Source organism: Penicillium coprophilum, assembly GCF_028826855.1.
Source record: "Penicillium coprophilum strain IBT 35676 chromosome Unknown utg000006l_segment0_segment0, whole genome shotgun sequence".
Classification (NCBI taxonomy): domain Eukaryota; kingdom Fungi; phylum Ascomycota; class Eurotiomycetes; order Eurotiales; family Aspergillaceae; genus Penicillium; species Penicillium coprophilum.
In genome coordinates, this window is record NW_026622725.1 from 3910491 (window position 1) to 3928599 (window position 18109).

Here is an 18109-nt window from a genome sequence, read left to right on the forward strand (position 1 = left end):
TCATTGCAGGAGCCGAGAGTCAAGCGAGGAAGGGGTATATAATTCTGTTTTTACGAGGCAAAACAAGCAAACTAAGCACTAAGTTCATGTACGAACTTCGGGCCGGCGTTTGTCGCGTGGAGCTCAGAAGGTCCAGTCGTCCTCGTGTACGCCACAATGCTAGATTCTCCCGCCTGCGAGCTACCACCAGCCTCGCTTGGTATTCCGCGTCCTGGCCGTTGGTAGAGCGTGCCCGGCTCAACCTGAGTGCTTCCTCCAAGCTCGCTAATTTCTGGGTGGCTTCCACAAGAAGATGATGTGTCTGGGAGAGGCTTTTGTCCTTTTTGCTGGCGTCGTCGGAAGAACCAGAATAATAGAGCGACGAGTACGATCAGTCCTGCTGCACCGACACCAACGCCAACGCCGATTTTTGCTCCGGTCGATAGTCCGTTTGTCTCTGTTCCTGTGCCTGTGCCTGGAGCTGCAGGGCTTGGGTTTGCTGGCTCTGGGATATCTGGAGCAGCTGGGGCTGAGGGGACTGTTTGGCTGGTCTGTGTTGATGAAGTGGTTGATGAAGTTGATGAATTTACCGTGCTGGATGAGGCATCGGATGTTGATTTTGCCGTGTCGGATGGTCCATCGGAGGATGATGTTCGGGTCTTGCTCTCGGAAGTGGTCGTAGTGGCGGGGACAAATAGGCTCTTGTCTGAAGCTTGCATCTCAACTTGGATTGCTTGCGCCCACATGGTGACTGGACCGGAGACCTGCCTGCTTTCCCCCTGAACCTCGCGGACGGTGACGAGAGTAGATGACGAACTAGGAAAGATGCTTAGACATCCGACGAAAGTTGTTTGCTCGTCCCGTTTTTCTTCATAGTAGCTGAAGTTACTAGAATCTCCAAGTCAATATCTGTGCTGGGAACCAGGATAGGGTGTCTTTTTCTCACGTACGAGAGGCAGCATATGGCAGTTGTGACCGGTTCGTGTACGACTAATTCGGCCGAGGTGTATCCATGTGGACAGTAAGCTGGGCTATAGACGACAGTCGCCCGAACTCTTCCATACTGATTGAACCCGGTAGGGAAACATGCAGGATCGGCATGGTCGTTTTCCGCAACGTTCTGCATCAGGAGGCCATTTGAGACCAAGTTTGCAGACTGGGGTTCATATGTCCATGAGTTCGAGCATGAGGCGGGCGCTGTGAAGATACTTGACATGGGCATTGTCGTGATCGGCCCTATCGTTTGGGCCCTTGCTCCCAATACCGGTATAGTAGACGTCATATCCAAGCTGTATATGCTATGTAGCTCTACAAGATGTTGCGGAAGGGTAGAGTGTATAGCGATCGAAAAAGCGAACTCAACATCTCGCCCCCAATTCGAAAGGGGTTTGCCTTCGCCATTAGGTATACTTTGTAGAGCAAATTCCAAAATCATCTTAGCTCCCCTCGGCACAGGGCCCTTATCCTGATTCTATCGTTTCCTCATCCTCTACAGCTCCTCGCTCAGGACCTCACACTGCCCCAAACCTGACCAAAAATGCCTTTATCTCTCTAACTTTTGAATTTAACCCCGGTGAATCAGTTGAACAACAAGAAAATCATCAATAACTCTCCTAAATCAAAGCGGAGATTGGAAAATCTCCCTACGGAGAATCCCCAAGATCGCCATCGCAATGTCCATTAAGATGCTAGCGTCCCCACGGCACCTTTTGCCCAATTGAATACGAAGATAATATATGCCTTGGCTGGCGCCGAAACTCATCAGGAACACCGTCTACTCAAATCCGGGGTTCGTCACAAAACAAATCACAAAACTATGTTAGTTAGGGGACATGATACATAGTGAAGTACTCCGTATGGACATTTAAAATAGGTACCGCACGAAACTATACGGTTTTCAATATTTTTGAATGAAAGAACAACATCGAGAAAGTATTGGGCCTCCTAAGTGGACTTGACTAATTTAAAACTGTTTCAGATCGCACTGAACCCTTTTGTCACAAGTCATTTCAAGTGGTTGGCAGGTGAGTATTCTCCGTTTCTGTAGTCAATTGATGAGTCGCGACTTAATACAAAGTATTATTGTTGATTGGCCCTGGGTATACGGACTACTCAGTGTCACAGATAGAAGACAAAATTACAGAGCAAACATTGCATTCCATTGTACTAAACAGGTTCAAAGCAGTCAAGACATTATTAAAACAGCCGCAGTAATAGCAGCAAACGAAGGTGGGTATCGTCATAGATCCAATCACGTCCAGCCATACAGAAACAATTAAACATCGGGAGCGCAGACGAATAAACTGTTGAAGAACAGCTTGAGGGTATCCACTTTCCGAAAAAGGCAAGGTAAAATCACAGACTGAAGAGGGGAGGATTATATCTTCATGCAAGCAAATTAACCGATTAAGAGGAGAACGCAGGCGAAGCATCAAGAACACATCTAGATGTCTTCAACAACGCGGGCGTTCACTGCCTGTTGAAGTCCGGTATCGCCCTGAGACATAGTACCGTACTTGCTGGGGCCTTCACCGAAGTTCTCGGCAGAATTAAGCTGCGTCTGCGCGTTCGGACCATTCACTCCTGGCATAAAGATGACCTTGCTGTTGGCAGTCTTGGCCATGGCCTGCATTGCTTCCAGGTAGCGGATCTGCATCGCTGGAGCAGAGGACAGGATATCGGCAGCCTGACGCATCAACTTGGCGGACTCGACCTCGGCGCGCGCGGCAATGACCTTGCTTTCACCAATACGCTTGGACTGTGCTGCCATGGAGAGCGAGTCTTGCAGGTCTTCACTGAAGATTATGTCCTTGATCAACATGGACTCGACCTTCACTCCCCACCCGGCGGCTACCTCCTCGATGATCTCCGAGGTTGACTGGGCGATCTCCTCGCGACGCTCAATCACATCTTGCAGCACACGTGCACCGATCACGTGGCGTAGGGTGGTTTGGGTGCGCTCGACCAGGGCTTGCTTCACGTTCGAGATACCGAAGGCGGTCTTGTGGGGAGAGACCACTTGGTAGTAGATGACGGAGGTCAAGTTGAGGGTGACGTTGTCCTTGGTCATACAGATCTGACGGGGCACCTCAACGATCTGGATCTTGACATCGACGGTGGTGATGTGTTCGCTGAGCGGGTTGATCTTCACCAGACCAGGATCGACCGATCGCTCGAAGCTAGAATCATCATTGTCAGTGGCCGATATACAACATTATGGGCGCAAAAGGAAATCACTTACCGTCCAAATCGCGAGATCAGACCGACTGCACCTTGGTCGACGGGCTTGAAGGGGTTGGGGCAGCAGATACAGCAGGGGATGGCTCCGAAAAACCCGATACATTCACCCAGACTGTGGACTAAATGTGTTGTTAGGATGAGTTACAACGCGTGTTGGAGTTGGCGCAACTCACTTAACCCGGCGTACCAGCCATGGGCATCTGGGTTGTCATCATCATGGTTGATACGGTGGGCGTATTTAGGCTGCAGATCGGTCATACGAAATGGCTGGACATCGACCAGAGGTTGATGTACATCACGACCGACGGCAGGAGCCTTGCTGGTGCTTGCGCCGTTTACAGACATGGTTGGAGTATAAGTTTTGATGTGGATGTTCCAGGTAATATATTTGATTTGGAAGGGATCAAGGGGGAAATCATAAGGTTTTTAAATGTTTGAAAGGTAAGCAGAAAGCTTCCCAGGCCAAGTCTCTCTACTTTCTCGCAGTGGAACCACGAGTCTGTTGAGTGCTCACCTTCACTATGATTGGTCTAGTCATTCTAAGCCTCTGTCTTTCCCAAGGCTGAGCCCCCGGTCGGGCGCTCTCCATGGCCGAGCAGCCGTGATCGTCGTTGGGGGCGCGAACTCATTATAGGGCTGTTCAATCTCGACAATGATATGGATGATGTAAATGAATCCGTCCAAATCTTACGTATAAATATTGCACATTCCGATCAGACATGTCTGGGCGTCGTCATAGCACATATTGCATATTGCATACTGCATGTACACGAGGGGGTTCCTCAAATGTCCGCGGAGCAACATCAAAGTCCAGGGCGCCCAGGGCGCAGTGCCTGGTGGCAATGCCGTGGACCTTATACATCACATGAGCTGTCACCGAAGCCATTCGGAACAGCAAGCGAATTCATAAAGTATTATTTCAAGAGCTCTCACCAATGATCTTTGGTCCCTGTGGAGATCCAGTAGGCAGTGCCTGGGAAACTTTCCGGGGAAGGGCTGTGCTGAGAGGCACAAGCTGATACGTCATCTTTTACTCCGTACTGGTTGTTAAAACATGGTCTTGTAACTAAGTATGGGTTCCTCATACATCAACTAGCATCATTGGTCTAGTGGTAGAATTCGTCGTTGCCATCGACGAGGCCCGTGTTCGATTCACGGATGATGCACATTTATTTTTTGTTTTTATTTTTTCCATCACCGGATGGAACATTTACCATTTATATCCTTTGATCTACTTCAATATATGAACATACGGGATAATCATGGCGGACTTTTGTCGTTTTAGGCAAATCTATTCTATGTCTTGCTAATATTGATCAAGGGAAGAACCATGTTAAACCCATCCCTCAACATATATCTCACGGCGCGAAACGAAATGAGAACGATCAAATTTGAGAGCAATCAATTACAAAAACGACCATGATGATCATAATCAATGACAATTAGTTTACTTATCTATATTGTATCCTGTAGCATAGAGAGCATAGAGAGCATAGAGAGCATAGAAGATATAGAGTCAGGGGATCACCCGCAATAGACCCTTGAAATGTCGCCATACTTCACTCGGACGAGAAAGGATCAACGGACAAGCACCACATCAGATCCAAAATCCCCCGGGGCCCTAAACCCCAATTATGTGAAACCCATGCTGACGCCATCGGCCTCCAACTGCACGCCTTTTTGCGTACGATGCACCGCGGGGTCAATGGAGCTGGACATCTACGTTAAATATACACTACCCCTCCAAAGCTATGGCTTGCAATTCATTCCTCTCCCACCCCAATACACACCATGTCTTCCGAAAAGAAACAACTTATCATCAATGCCTTTGCGATGCAATCGCCGAGTCACCTCAACCCAGGTCTATTCCGCCATCCCACAGACCAAGGGGCAGACTACAAGAATATCAAACACTGGATCAACCTAGCCAAGAAGCTCGAAGATGCCAAATTCCACGCCATCTTTTTCGCAGATGTCCTAGGTGGCTACGATGTATACAGAGGCCCTGCAAACCTCTCTCCAACAATCCCTGCCGGAGCTCAATTCCCAATCAACGACCCCCTCTACAGCATCCCCGCCATGGCAGCAGCCACAGAGTCAATTGGCTTCGGCGTAACAGCCTCAACAACATATGACTCCCCCTATGCCCTAGCAAGACGTTTCTCAACAGTTGATCACCTCAGCAATGGCCGTATCGGCTGGAACATCGTCACCTCGTACCTCGATTCTGCGGCTCGCAACTTCGGTCTCGATACTCAAGTCGAGCATGATGAGCGTTACCGCATCGCCGACGAGTATCTCGATGTCACCTATAAGCTGTGGGAGGCGTCGTGGAGAGACGACGCCGTGACCTGGAAACAGGGAACGGAGAGCAAGACACAGGGCTATGCGGACCCAACGGCGGTTCGTGAAATCAATCACAAGGGGAAGTACTTCCAGGTTCCCGGTCCTCATCTCTGTGAACCGAGTCCCCAGCGCACGCCGTTCATCTTGCAGGCTGGTACCTCGACGGCGGGCAAGGCGTTTGCGGCGAAGCATGCCGAGGCTGTGTTCTTGCATGCGCAGAAGCCTGAGCTTGTTCGTCCGTCTGTCGATAGTATCCGCCAGCAGGCTGCGGATATTGGACGCAATCCACAGGATATCAAGGTTGTGGCGGGTGCGCTGGTGATCGTTGCCGAGACGGACGAGGAAGCCAATGCCAAGTTTGAGGAATTGAAGACCTACGGTGACCGGGAGGGTGCGCTTGCTCTTTTCGGTGGTTGGACTGGATACGATCTGTCGACGTATTCTGATGATCAGGACTTCCGTTTCGTGGAGCTTCCTGCTGTGCGCAGTATGGTTAACCACTGGGCTAGCACAGTGCCTGGCACCGAGGGTCAAAAGTGGGATAAGAAGACTATTGCTGAGTATCTAGTGCTTGGTGGTAATGGTGTTAAGATTATTGGAAGTGTGAAGACGGTGGCGGATGAACTAGAGCGATGGGTGACTGTTGGCGATGTTGACGGGTTCAATCTCAGCTATGCTAGTCTCCCTGATACCTTTGACGATATCATCCGTTTGCTGTTGCCGGAGTTGCAGCGTCGTGGTCTGTTCTGGTCAGATTATGCTGTCAAGGGTGGAACTTTCCGTGAAAACATGTACGCGAAGCAGGGTCAGTCTCGACTCCCTGATGCGCACCCTGGTGCCAAATATTTCTGGAAAGAGGGCCAGGAGGTGCCTCCATATTCATTGGAGGAGTCGAATTAGAATGTAGCATATTTACAAACAAATCGAAAACTTCTCAACCCCTTCTCCTTGTGAATATTCAGGTAATATGACCACTCGCACTCGCTCTGGTACAAGTCCAAAGCTCCATCAGCGTGTGTGGGCGAATAAACGACTTAAATCCCAGGATCAAAGGTTGGTTTGGAAGATAGATCAATAGTATCAAATGTAGTTTGCCAGTTGAAGAGGAAGAGACCGTCAAAACAGACGGTCGCGCTGAAGACGCTAGTCCTTCGGGCTTTATCATCATACCGACTTCAACTCACCACAAAAAGCATCGCCATTCATCTTCTGATGGCAGCCGATACTCGACCAAAATTGCTTGGTGACCTCGTACGATACCATCGTGCATCCCTCAGCAATCCTCTCCAGTGGAGTTCCCGCCACCTTGATCTTGTGGGGTGTCGATTTGAGGATGTCGAAACTACCCCTGCCTGCGCAGAATCTACAAACAACCACAGGAACAATGATGGTCAAAAGCCCTGCCCGGAGCCAGAAGATGCTGAGTCAATTGGGACGAACATATTGGGCCTTGGGGGATTTTGATCTGAACATATGTCGTGGTGCTTGTCCGTTGATCCTTTCTCGTCCGAGTGAAGTATGGCGACATTTCAAGGGTCTATTGCGGGTGGTGATCCCTCGATGAAACAACGTCCGCTTTGCACGCCTCATCGGTGTTGCATGACTCCAGCCATTTGAAAAGCGACAAACATCGTACTCTAGAACGGAAGGGAATCCAAGAATTGGAACAGGAAACCAAGTATATCTGTATTAAAACCATCCTGTCCTTCTACCAAATCAAACATCCCACCATCCCTCCATATGAGACTTCAAATCAATCTCCTCCGGCAGTCTCAGATGAGGCGTCAGTTCCGCATTAGGAGTCAATTCTTTTGAAGTCCACCCATTCCCAAAGTAAGCAAACCGATTCCCACTCTGATTAACATAGGTATACTCCCAATCTTCCCAGCGCGGATCCCGACGAATATAATTTGAATGGGACGCACTACCAGGGAAGAGACCATGGATACGAGACCCTGGCTTGCCACCGTTATACCACGAGCTACAGTTCGCTGACCAAACAGTGCGCGGGTAGAACTGGTCGCAGTACTCAACGAAGTCATCAGTTGCTTGCTTCGCAGGAACAATGGTTTTAATCCCCTGTGTGCGAATCTTGCGCAGCACTTTTGCGATGTATGTCACTTGGTTCTCGATGTTGTTCGGCACTGTCCCGCTGTGTCCTGATGAGTATGGACCGCCGAGCCAGAGGAGGTTAGGGAATCCGGGGGTTGCGAAACCCAGGTATGAGTACGGGAACCCGAATTTGCCGTTGTGTTTCCAGGCTTTCTTGAGGTCGACTCCGTCGGCGATGATGGAGAATGGGGGTGCGTGATCGACGTTGGCGCCTGTTGCGCAGATTGTGATGTCCACTTCTCGCTCCACCCCGTCCTCGGTTACAATGCCTTTCTCGGTAAATCTCTTGATGCGCGTCTGGATATAGTCGACGTTTGGCTTGGCTAGAGCTTCTAGATATCCTGGCCCTGGCGTTGGGCGACGACATGCCGGGGGAAGTCTGGGATGATCTTTTCTGCTAATTCCGGCTTGCCTGCAATACGCTGGAGCATCAGGGCGGTCCATTTCTCACGTAGTTCGTTGTTTTCAGGCGTGTCTTTGAAAATTGCCCCAAAGCGCTGGAAATATCCCTTTTCGACATCCCGTCTGTATTCCAAATACGCCTTTGGATCTTTCCATGTCGCTAGCTGTGAGTCGGAGAACAAATTTGGCTCCAGTCGACGGACTCCCACGTTTCCGCTGCTGAATGAATCTGCAATCCAGGTTGGATTCCGGGCGTAGTGGTCAACGTGGCTAGCAAATGGTTGAATGGATGGTAGGACCTGCAAGCCGGAAGCGCCATTTCCAATAAGAGCAATCCGCTTGCCCTTCAGATCGATACTTGGATCCCAGTTCGACGAATGGAACAGGGATCCCTTGTAGTCGTTGATTCCTTCGTAGTCCGGTAGCTTCCAGGCATTAAAGTGACCGATGGCGTTGATCACCACGTCTAGCTCTTCCTCATAAATCTGTTGCATAGATGTGAGTATAGAGGCTCACGGATATACCAACCATTTCTCACCTTTGAGCCATCTACATGTTCCACAGTGACATTCCATTTCCCTTTCTCGGGCTGCCATTCGGCCTTCTGCACTCTCTGTCCCGCGCGAAGGTATTGGTACACATTGTGTTTCCGTGCCACACCCTGCCAGTATTGTCTAATCTCATCTCCCTGAGCAAATTCTTCTGTCCATTGAGTATTTGGGGAGATGCTGGATTGGTATACATGTGCAGGGATATCGCATCGAACCCCGGGATATGTATTCTCGAACCTGTTGAATCCGAGTTAGTAACTTCCAATGAAGACCGGAGCAAGATGGCGAATGTACCATGTGCCTCCCTAGAGAATGTGGATTAGTTTCTCAACCCACCCATAGAATATTTGGTCATTACATACCACATCGGCATTTTTATCATAAATTCGAAGATCAAGTCCCGGCAATTTCGCAGGGAGTAACACGCCCGCGGTAATCCCTGCCAGACCTGCGCCGATAATCCCAACCTTGATGGGTCGCACTACATCCACTGGGTGCTCCTCTAGTTCAAATCGGATCTTCTCAATCTTTTCTGATAACCCGCTGATATCACTCTCCACCGTTATAGTCGTTGGTCCATTCAAGTCCGAAGGACCCTTAATTGATTCCGAAGTGGGTCCGATCTTCGCCAGCGAGGGAAGAACTACCTCGGGAGATTGCACAAGAGTCATGGCGATGGCTGTGTTGTTTGGTGGCAAGTATACAGCATCACTATGGGACTGTCGCACCAAGGATATCCCGGCATACTTGTAGCGACTTCGCCCTTGCACGTCATGCGCAACGTTTTACACGTCACCTACATATCGCTCCAATCTGCTAGTGCTGGACTTCATTTGGAGAATATGCGGCCGTGCGATATTGGGATTGATTTGGTGTGGCTAACACCATCGCGGTCCGTGATGACGTGCCGGGGTTTATCGTGCCAACACCATCCGCTCCACTCCCCACGCCATTGCGGAGTGTCTTTGGGGTATTTGGGGTATTTTTTGTATGTCGCCATTTGATATCTCGGCCGATTCGAGTTATTCGAGCTATTTGAGAATACGTACATCTCATGTTCTAAGATCATTGAAGTTCTGGTCCAATCTGGAAGGAGAATGAGCGGGTTTAAATGTGTCCACGGGTATACTTCCAAATACAACGGAGGAAAAGCAAACCCTTCATTTCAATGATATTGTAACCATGCTTAGATTAAAAAAGGTCGAGTATGATTGACCTAAAGCTTGTGGAGAAGAACGGGAGGTCGAAAGCCCTAAATTTGACCCTGGAGAGAAAAGCTACTCGAAGCAAATCTAGGCAAGCTCAGCCTCAATGACCATTTCATACTGCTGAGGGTCGGGCCAAAACTTGACGATTCGAAACCCGGCATCGGTCAACAGCTTCGTCCATGTGCCCTGCGTTCGCTCGGCAGCGGACAACAGCGACATCATCTCCACGTCCATTGTAGTCTGGCTGATACTCGCTCCTGTGGGCGGAAGAACGATATCATAGATAAAAAGCCTGGAGTAGCCCTTGATCATTGCGTCCTTGGTGTTCAAAAGTAATTGTTTAGCCTTGTCATCCGGCCAATCGTGAAGAACTGCGTGCATGAAGTATGCACGGCTTCCTGTATCTTGGGTGTTAGGAAACATGCCTGCGTTTTTTTTCCTCTTTCTTTGAACTGAGAATGTGCTTACCTTTTACTGGCTGAGGTAAAAAGAAATCATGAACCATGGTCGTGATTTGCTCATCAACTTGCAGATTCGCAATTACTTCTGGAAGATCTTGCAGGACCAGTGAGCCACCAGGTAGGTCCGGGTGTTTTGCAAGAACATGGGAGATATCGATCCCATTACCTCCACCGATATCAACCACGAAAGGAGAGCCATCGTCTAGTTTGGCACCCTCTAGCAACTTTGTGGTATCGTAGACCTTTGTCCAGGGGGTCTTCCATGCCGTCCAGGCCTCCATGTGTCCATTGAAAGCTTCAAAGTAAGCGGGGCTTTTCTGCAATCGCCCAAAGAAGTTGAGACCGTCGGGGTCACTGTCCGAGTAATTATTTGTATTGACTTCCGTGGGCTCTTGGTAAGATATTTTGGCGAGATAAGTCGGCAGGTTATGGCCAGCAGCAAGGTATTGATTCGTCCTGCAATCTCAACATGTAAGTATAGCATGAGGCCAATGGTGGAGGAACTCCTTACGCTGCTTGAAGCGAGGCGCGGACCTTGGTGCTCTCGTCGCCAATAGCGGTCGAGAACGGTGTTGGTTTGAATCTGTCTTTCGCCGTCTCCTCAACCACGTTGAAAGCAGCCAGCAAGCGGAATAATCGACCTATATGTTCAATGAGCCATGCTGGGTTTAAGTATAGATATTCTGGAGAAAAAGCTTACGGAGCAGATTTGTATCGACACTGGGAGTGGTGAATGCGACCAGTTCGTCGATAGATTTCTCGCCTCCGACATCCGTCCAAGACTTCCAAAGGCCCAGGTCAATGCATGTCTGTAGAGCGGCAAAAACCACGGGCTGTTCGAAACAGAAGCCCCAGGCACGCTCATATGGAGTCTCCACTCTAGCAAGTAGCCGACGTGCTGCAGCGCGTACCTTGAGACGTTCAACTTCGTTGCCGCTGAATATCCCAGGTTGAACAGCGTCGAGGGAGTCAATTATTTTGTTCGTTTCAGACGGCAGTCGATCTGCTGCATGATTTTGGACATGTTCTACTCCTTTGCCACTAAGCCACCGAGGCTTAGCTGTAGCAAGTGCTGGGATGATTCTTGTTAGATATGACATGTTAGATTTCAAATTTTGGCCTGTGCCCCAAAGCAATTGGAAAAGGGACAACTGGGATGATAATAAGATTATATCAATGAGACTGGTGATCTGACCTACAGTCTCAGTGCGACTCAAGCCGAAGTTACACCAGAGGCCATGACATGACCTCGATGAGCATCTCCAGTGAAGGTCAATTCCCAATAGATTTGTTATACTTGTTTAGGACAGCACAAAGCTAACTTGTTTCCGGGCTTCCGTAGGCTCACCAATGCAAGGTCCACACCTATCTCTGTTAGATTTGTAATAGCTTACATTCTCGAGAGGATATTCACTCATGTAACTACATTCAGAAATGATCGCTGTGTGGCGGCCGCACCATCAAGATAATATGGCCGGGAAAACGGGAGTCCCTGCCTTTGTGCTAGAGCCCGTTATCTGTCAAACCCTAAAAGAATCGGACTTTTGTCTGGCCACTGGGTTCTAGAATCAAGGAGTTCTACAATTTCAGGGGTAAATCTTTTCTGATGAGACCATCCATACTCTATCTCCGGGCATTTCCGACTCGACTATCTGGCAAAAGTTTGGAATCCCATTCCCATTCCAATGCCGTTCAGGGATTGAAGACCAAAGTGACCGTACTCCCCAATTTCAGATTTCAGAGTCTTGAAACAGGGCATACGCTGCGCCGTATAGCTAGGGTGATGCAAAGAGACTGGAATTACTTATCGATCCTCACTCCTCAGCCACCCTATCCATGTTCATATCAGACTCATATCAGACTCAAATCCGTACGAACTCCGTGTTGGATAGGTAGCTCACAAGATGACCGTCTTTGTGATGACCTCCTATAATTTCAGGAGTACGGAGTACGGAGTACAGAGTAGTATGTTAGGAAACTGTGGGTCTATGGTGTGAAAAGGTCAAAACTCATACAAGCTACAAGGTACAACGTACAACGTACGTGCACGTTCTTAGTACCTAATTTGGAGCTTGTGGGATCCCTACTCATACTAGTCTAGTATGGGTCCTAACAAAATGATTCGTAATGAAACTTGACAGGGTTCATTATTTAAGTCATGGTGCAATTTTGCAGTGAATCATTGGTAGAAATCACGTCGCCCAGGGGGTAATGCCGAACGTCTGGCGTACCTGTCAACAACAGAAATTGATGTATCAACGTATAGCAGATAGTAACATAAAGATTTAATACTGTTAAACTGGAAGTTCAATCCTGCTATTCAAAGTAATATTGTCACTATCCCTCAATCATCCTTCTATCTTATCCATAAACTGCAAGCCTCTTCAATATGGGTGTATATGGAGGCTTAGGACCCATGACCAATGCAGTTCTCTGGGTGGAGGTTGTTGTATTTGCACTCTTTGTAGGGCTAAGACTTTATACTCGAAAGTACATTCTGAACTCCGTTGGTTTTGATGACTATCTAGTCTTGATCGCACTGGTGAGAAGATGAACCAGAATATTGTCTGATGCGAATTCTAACGGGCTGCAGGCTTTACACATCCTTTACACTGCCTTTGTCACAGTAGCGAGTGTTTACGGCCTGGGGCAACTGTACGCTGACGTCGGTGATCCATTACTATATTTTACGGCTGTCAAGTATGAGTTATTCAGCCAAGTAGCCGGAATCATGGTCATTGGCGTGGGAAAAGCAGCTGTCGGCGTGTTCCTTCTTCGAATTGTGCGGAGCAAAGTTCAGATTTGGTTTATCTGGGCCTGTCTTGCGATCACTGCTTTTATCACGCTTTTCGCCAGCATTACTGTTATAGTGCAGTGCATTCCAGTTGAGAAGTCCTGGAATCCAAATACGCCAGGCCATTGTTGGCTCGACTTTTCCAAGGTTGGCTACACCGTTGGATGTGAGTGTTACGTCTGTTCCAAACTTATACATGAATACTAATCTTTGGATTTCCACAGCATGGTTTGTCGCCGCGGACTTCTCCTTCGCAATTCTCCCATGGTTTATTGTTTGGGATCTCAATATGAAACAGAAGGAAAAGTTCACCGTCGCCTGTGGTCTCAGTCTCGGGATATTGTGAGTCTTGCAATACATCGCTCTCCTTGAAATAATAATCTGACGAGCAGAATCTAGTGCTGGAGTATGTGGCATTATCCGCACCAAAGCCCTGGGAGGACTGAATGCATCTGAGTACATCTGTATGTCCCCTAACCCCCTTTTCATGATGTCAGAGCTGATCCAACTCTAGATGATACTATACCAATGCTCATCTGGTCTGCTACCGAAAGCTGCGTCACGATAATGTGTTCGTCAATCCCCGTCCTCCGTCCTCTCTACATCCGCGTCAAATATGGGAAAGACGGCAAGAGTAGCTCTTCGGACAATACCTCCTACAAACTGCCAATGTATGGCAATGGCCGAAGACAGGGGAGATTTGCCAAATCCGGCCTTGAATCGTCAGTGTACGAGCGAAGTAGTACATACCACACAACTGTCATAAGAAATGGCGCCGAGAACGCTAGCGATGAGAATATTCTTCGAGGTGCAGCAGGTATTGAACGGACGGATGAGATCTCAATTAGCTATGAGCAATTTGGCAAGAAAGGGTAGGGATGGGTCCAAACATGCATTTTCGTTCGTTTCACCTTTTCAGGAGACGATGTAAGAAGATCTTGACCCAGATCGGTGCAATTGTAAGCTCAACTTCATCCTTCGGATGCTTTCCTACTTACAGTCTTTTCTCCAGGAAAATAAGTGGCTTGCATGTGTTGTAAACTTATCGCATGCATGGTTGCTTGAGACTGATTTGTCAACTTGCATTGCCGATTAGTTAACCTGCCAGGCGTATGACTTAAATGATAAACCAGCCCTGGAGGTACCAGACTACAATCTATTTAACTGCCACACAACAAACTTGATTTCCGCTACCATTTATTTCTCCCAGCCCAACTGCATGCGTTTTGGTGCACATTTCAGCACCCAACGCCCAACCTTTACACCCGCTATGTCCTCTGCCCCGCCAACAAGTGGACTTCCACCTAGAACATGGACACGAGACACCAATCGCGAATTCTTCATTTCAACCAAACCAAAGTTACTCTCTGTCAAAGCAGTCAATGCTGCGTTTGATAGAGACTTCGTTTACTGGGCCAAGAAGCCTCTCCCAGAGCAGGTGCTCTGGCAAATGCTTCACGGGTCTTTGAGTTTCGGCGTGTACAGGTGGACCCAGCCCATAGAATCTGTGAATGATTCTACCACGCCGTGTTCTGAGAACACCGAACAGATTGGACTTGCGCGAATGGTCACAGATGGTTGTTCATTTGCTTATCTGTCGGATACCTACGTTCTCCCTGAGTACCAAGGCAACGGGCTCGGGAAATGGCTTGTGGCTTGTGTTGCTGAGGTTTTTTCCAAGGAGAACATGCCGTATCTGCGTCGCATTATGTTGATCACTGATCATGAGCGCATGCAGGAATTTTACAAGAAGATGTTTGGCGTAAAGGTCGTCGGACATGAAGAACGAAAGGACATGGGAAGGGATTTAGTGTTTATGTGTGCAAGACCGAATGCACAGCCATCATTAGATCAAACCAATTGAATTTGAGCTAGGTGCTTGATACTTGACATCTAGGGAATGAAGAGACTTATGGCGCTCTAGTAGCGTATATTCGTCCTTTCACTCTCTACCATGGAAGTTGCAAAGGGGTCGGCAGGTTCTTCCCAAGAACATCTTCTGCGGTGCCAATATCTCTGTGAATAGATTAGCCTGGTTTCTGATAATAGGAAATAAATTATCTTACCCTGGTCCTGCTGGTGCCCAGAATTCGCCAGTTTTGCTAAGATCGAACCCTTCAATGAAAGACGCAAGCGTTTTCGCTGCTTCATCCGGTGTCACGGCTATTTTCCGAGAGAAATCGGGTTAGATCAAACGCATAAGGCATGTAAGACTTGTACACTGGTCACTCACCTCCACCTGCATCCCAGTACTTATCGAATCCAACGCTCTTGGTCATCTCCGTCCGCATAAACCCAGGATGTACCAGACCAACTGCAATCCCCTTCGGCTTCAAGTCCAGACTCAAAAGCTTCCCAACCATATTCAAAGCAGCCTTACTGGCATGGTGGCCAAAGTTACCCCCGCCTTCCTTCTCGTGGCGCAAGGCGATGCTGCCGCTCTCGCTGCTGACGAGGATCACTTTACTCCCCTGATCCAACAACCCAGCTTTGACGAGACTGCGTACTACAAAGACGGGCCCAATCGCAGAGGTTGTATACATTTGGACCTGCTTCTCCCAGTCTGGAGATTCGAATGTTTCAAAGCCGAAGTACCCAGCGCTGATGATGACCGTCGAAAGCTTCGTAGCTGGCAGCTGGGAAATAAGTTTTTGGCCCACATCTGGCTGGGAGATATCAATTTCTGTCAGCCAGGTGACGCCTGGGTTTGGCTCTGGATGGGAGGACCGAGTGGTTGCAAACACATGAGTCGCTGTCTTTGCGGAGTATAATGTCCGCAGAGAAGCACCCAGTCCTCGAGTGGCACCTAAGATGAGAATGTTACTCGTCATTTTATAAGCTGAAGAAGTATGAAGGCATGGGGTCTAGAGAGGTTTTTTATATCTGCATCGCCTGGGCACGCCATTGAGACCGCCATTGAGGGATGACACGATGACGTAATACCTGCCTAGGCCCGCGGGCCTACGGAGTACATGGTAGCTATGTATGTGCTCCGTAGCCATGAAGGCATATCGTGTGGGTTGACTCCGTGCAAGGCTCTACATATCCAATTGATTCTCTCAATTGATTCTGTACAACGTAGCTTATATGCTATATAAACCCTGTTCACTTCTATCACGAATCAGATCAATTTCCCACAGTTCGGGTAGAACTGTTCCCTATTGGACGTTATTCTCGGGAATTTCAGCCAATCCTTCTGTTGGGTTTCGATACGAGAGCCCAGCCTGATGTGTCTCACTGGAGGTATCACCGTACAAGTTGCGCTTGGATGCTACGATACTGGTCGATCTTTCAATCAGAGTGGACTATCGAGAGGCTTAGTCATGTGCTATTTAAGGATGGGATCTACCTCATGGTGGCCCCTTCAGTCAGCCTGTTTTTATCTCCATGAGCTCCTGCAAAGTGCGCCTCTCGTTGGGAGCCAGTCAATTCATGTATCCTAGGACTCAAGAATGACTGGCCTTGGCAAATTCGCCCTTTCCGTTCAAAAAGTCCGGGCTGCGATCCATAACAGAAGAAAGTCAAGTGCTGCCAAGGAGCAGCGTGGATCATCTCTAAAGTGAGAACTTTTGCGAAAATCCGCGCAACTTTCACTGACCTCGCTTCTCTATCAGAAAAGAACATGCAGGTCTTCCACCTTTACCAGATTCATCTCCATGGGACCTCCCCGTTGAGATTCAAATCCGCATATTTGCATACTCCGGCATCACCGACTTCCATCCGCTGAGACTTGTCTGCAAGGCTTTCTACCAACTGCTCACGCGGAATGAACATGAAATTGTTCGGCAGTATCTTCGCCTACGTCGCCACGGTACCCTTCCATCCCCGATCGATGATGACCGCATCTATACTCGAAACCCAGGCGACGATGTGGTGCTATTATCAGACCTATTCCCGCCGTCAAAAAGCGCCAGAGGCGGCCATCTCTATACCTTCAAGTACCTGCATGGGCTGAGACGAAGGCAAATGCTGTCCTCGAGACTCTGCTACTACTTGGCAGATCGGATCCTCGATCGATTCGTCCAGACCGAACCGGCCGTCATGAGGGCCTCCTTTCCCGCAAAGCGAAACGAGCGCAATGCCCTTGTCAAACGTGGCATAGCTAGCATATGGTTTCACCTTGCACCACTCATGTAAGCTCAGCGGGGAAATGCCTCACTTCAGAAAGTCACTGACCTCTTCGCTACTAGGTATTATACACTCTATTTCCTCGAATCATACACATCCGCCCGACGCGAGCATACACACACACTCGTACAGAAATACGAGACAGGCCAGCTGCCTGTACCCCTCCCACTTGAGATACGTCAGCGGATGTACCGCGAGCTGCAAACCCGGATCCTCCAAAGCCCTCCTTTCACCAACACGGCGGCGTTGGTTGCGACTCATCATTGCATGCATTTGCTGGTTTCATATATACGCTTTGCCATGTCTCCAGATGGTCAAGCTGAGATTGATGACTCGTGGATTAGCTCGTTGCTCACCCTCGCGCCGTTTGTGCGGATCGTCGAATTTTTCTCCGCTGAGATCGGGGACGGTGGGAACCAGCGAACACAACGAAAGGAATTTATGTACAACTTTTATAATGACACGGCTAGGTATGAAAAGGATCATATGAACTCAATTGTTTTTGCGCGCGCGTCTGCCCAGAACTTGCATAGTTCGGTGCAAGATATCTGGTTTGCTGCTGCTGAGGCTGAGCTAAGAGCCCGGCGAGCCATACCCCACGACGTAGAGCACGTCTGGATCTGGAATGGTATTCCAATTGTTTTTGGGTGTCCGGATTGTCATCCCACAAGAGGATGGCAGGCATGATACATTGGGTTTTGGTTTGGGAGGCGCCCGGCGTGGATATTCTTATCTTGTATACTGGGAATATACCGGAGTTGGAATGGACATTTTAGCCATTTGCATTTGCATATGCAATTCAATTCATTGTTTTCATTTTCTCCCAAAAGGAATGTGCTGGCAGTTGTAATCGATATGATTTATGGAGTACCTAGGGAATTGATTGTT

General features: G+C 48.7%; 9 protein-coding genes across 9 annotated transcripts; 4 read left to right on the forward strand and 5 right to left on the reverse strand.

The window, feature by feature from the left end:
* Positions 1-71: 71 nt before the first annotated feature.
* N7500_010467 (uncharacterized protein) lies at positions 72-1261 on the reverse strand (the record flags this gene model as incomplete). Its single annotated transcript, XM_056681605.1, has 2 exons — positions 72-867; positions 930-1261. 2 exons carry the CDS (start codon positions 1259-1261, stop codon positions 72-74), a joined length of 1128 nt encoding a protein of 375 aa, XP_056528987.1.
* A 1161-nt stretch (positions 1262-2422) lies between these two features.
* N7500_010468 (slipin family protein) lies at positions 2423-3564 on the reverse strand (the record flags this gene model as incomplete). Its single annotated transcript, XM_056681606.1, has 3 exons — positions 2423-3158; positions 3221-3338; positions 3393-3564. 3 exons carry the CDS (start codon positions 3562-3564, stop codon positions 2423-2425), a joined length of 1026 nt encoding a protein of 341 aa, XP_056528988.1.
* A 1446-nt stretch (positions 3565-5010) lies between these two features.
* N7500_010469 (LLM class flavin-dependent oxidoreductase) lies at positions 5011-6465 on the forward strand (the record flags this gene model as incomplete). Its single annotated transcript, XM_056681607.1, has 1 exon — positions 5011-6465. The coding sequence occupies one exon, from the start codon at positions 5011-5013 to the stop codon at positions 6463-6465; it is 1455 nt and encodes a 484-aa protein (XP_056528989.1).
* An 816-nt stretch (positions 6466-7281) lies between these two features.
* N7500_010470 (flavin-containing monooxygenase) lies at positions 7282-9301 on the reverse strand (the record flags this gene model as incomplete). Its single annotated transcript, XM_056681608.1, has 5 exons — positions 7282-7974; positions 8043-8564; positions 8618-8867; positions 8925-8935; positions 8993-9301. The coding sequence occupies 5 exons, from the start codon at positions 9299-9301 to the stop codon at positions 7282-7284; spliced, it is 1785 nt and encodes a 594-aa protein (XP_056528990.1).
* A 621-nt stretch (positions 9302-9922) lies between these two features.
* On the reverse strand, positions 9923-11399 carry N7500_010471 (uncharacterized protein; the record flags this gene model as incomplete). The annotated part of the gene is made up of 4 exons (XM_056681609.1): positions 9923-10236; positions 10307-10755; positions 10811-10940; positions 11000-11399. 4 exons carry the CDS (start codon positions 11397-11399, stop codon positions 9923-9925), a joined length of 1293 nt encoding a protein of 430 aa, XP_056528991.1.
* Positions 11400-13030: 1631 nt separating this feature from the next.
* On the forward strand, positions 13031-13969 carry N7500_010472 (uncharacterized protein; the record flags this gene model as incomplete). Its single annotated transcript, XM_056681610.1, has 4 exons — positions 13031-13259; positions 13318-13435; positions 13493-13557; positions 13608-13969. The coding sequence occupies 4 exons, from the start codon at positions 13031-13033 to the stop codon at positions 13967-13969; spliced, it is 774 nt and encodes a 257-aa protein (XP_056528992.1).
* A 394-nt stretch (positions 13970-14363) lies between these two features.
* On the forward strand, positions 14364-14957 carry N7500_010473 (GNAT family N-acetyltransferase; the record flags this gene model as incomplete). The annotated part of the gene is made up of 1 exon (XM_056681611.1): positions 14364-14957. The coding sequence occupies one exon, from the start codon at positions 14364-14366 to the stop codon at positions 14955-14957; it is 594 nt and encodes a 197-aa protein (XP_056528993.1).
* An 85-nt stretch (positions 14958-15042) lies between these two features.
* On the reverse strand, positions 15043-15924 carry N7500_010474 (oxidoreductase, short chain dehydrogenase/reductase family superfamily; the record flags this gene model as incomplete). Its single annotated transcript, XM_056681612.1, has 3 exons — positions 15043-15109; positions 15160-15256; positions 15327-15924. The coding sequence occupies 3 exons, from the start codon at positions 15922-15924 to the stop codon at positions 15043-15045; spliced, it is 762 nt and encodes a 253-aa protein (XP_056528994.1).
* Positions 15925-16545: 621 nt separating this feature from the next.
* Positions 16546-17908, forward strand: N7500_010475 (F-box protein; the record flags this gene model as incomplete). The annotated part of the gene is made up of 3 exons (XM_056681613.1): positions 16546-16652; positions 16708-17226; positions 17284-17908. The coding sequence occupies 3 exons, from the start codon at positions 16546-16548 to the stop codon at positions 17906-17908; spliced, it is 1251 nt and encodes a 416-aa protein (XP_056528995.1).
* Between the last annotated feature and the right edge of the window lie 201 nt (positions 17909-18109).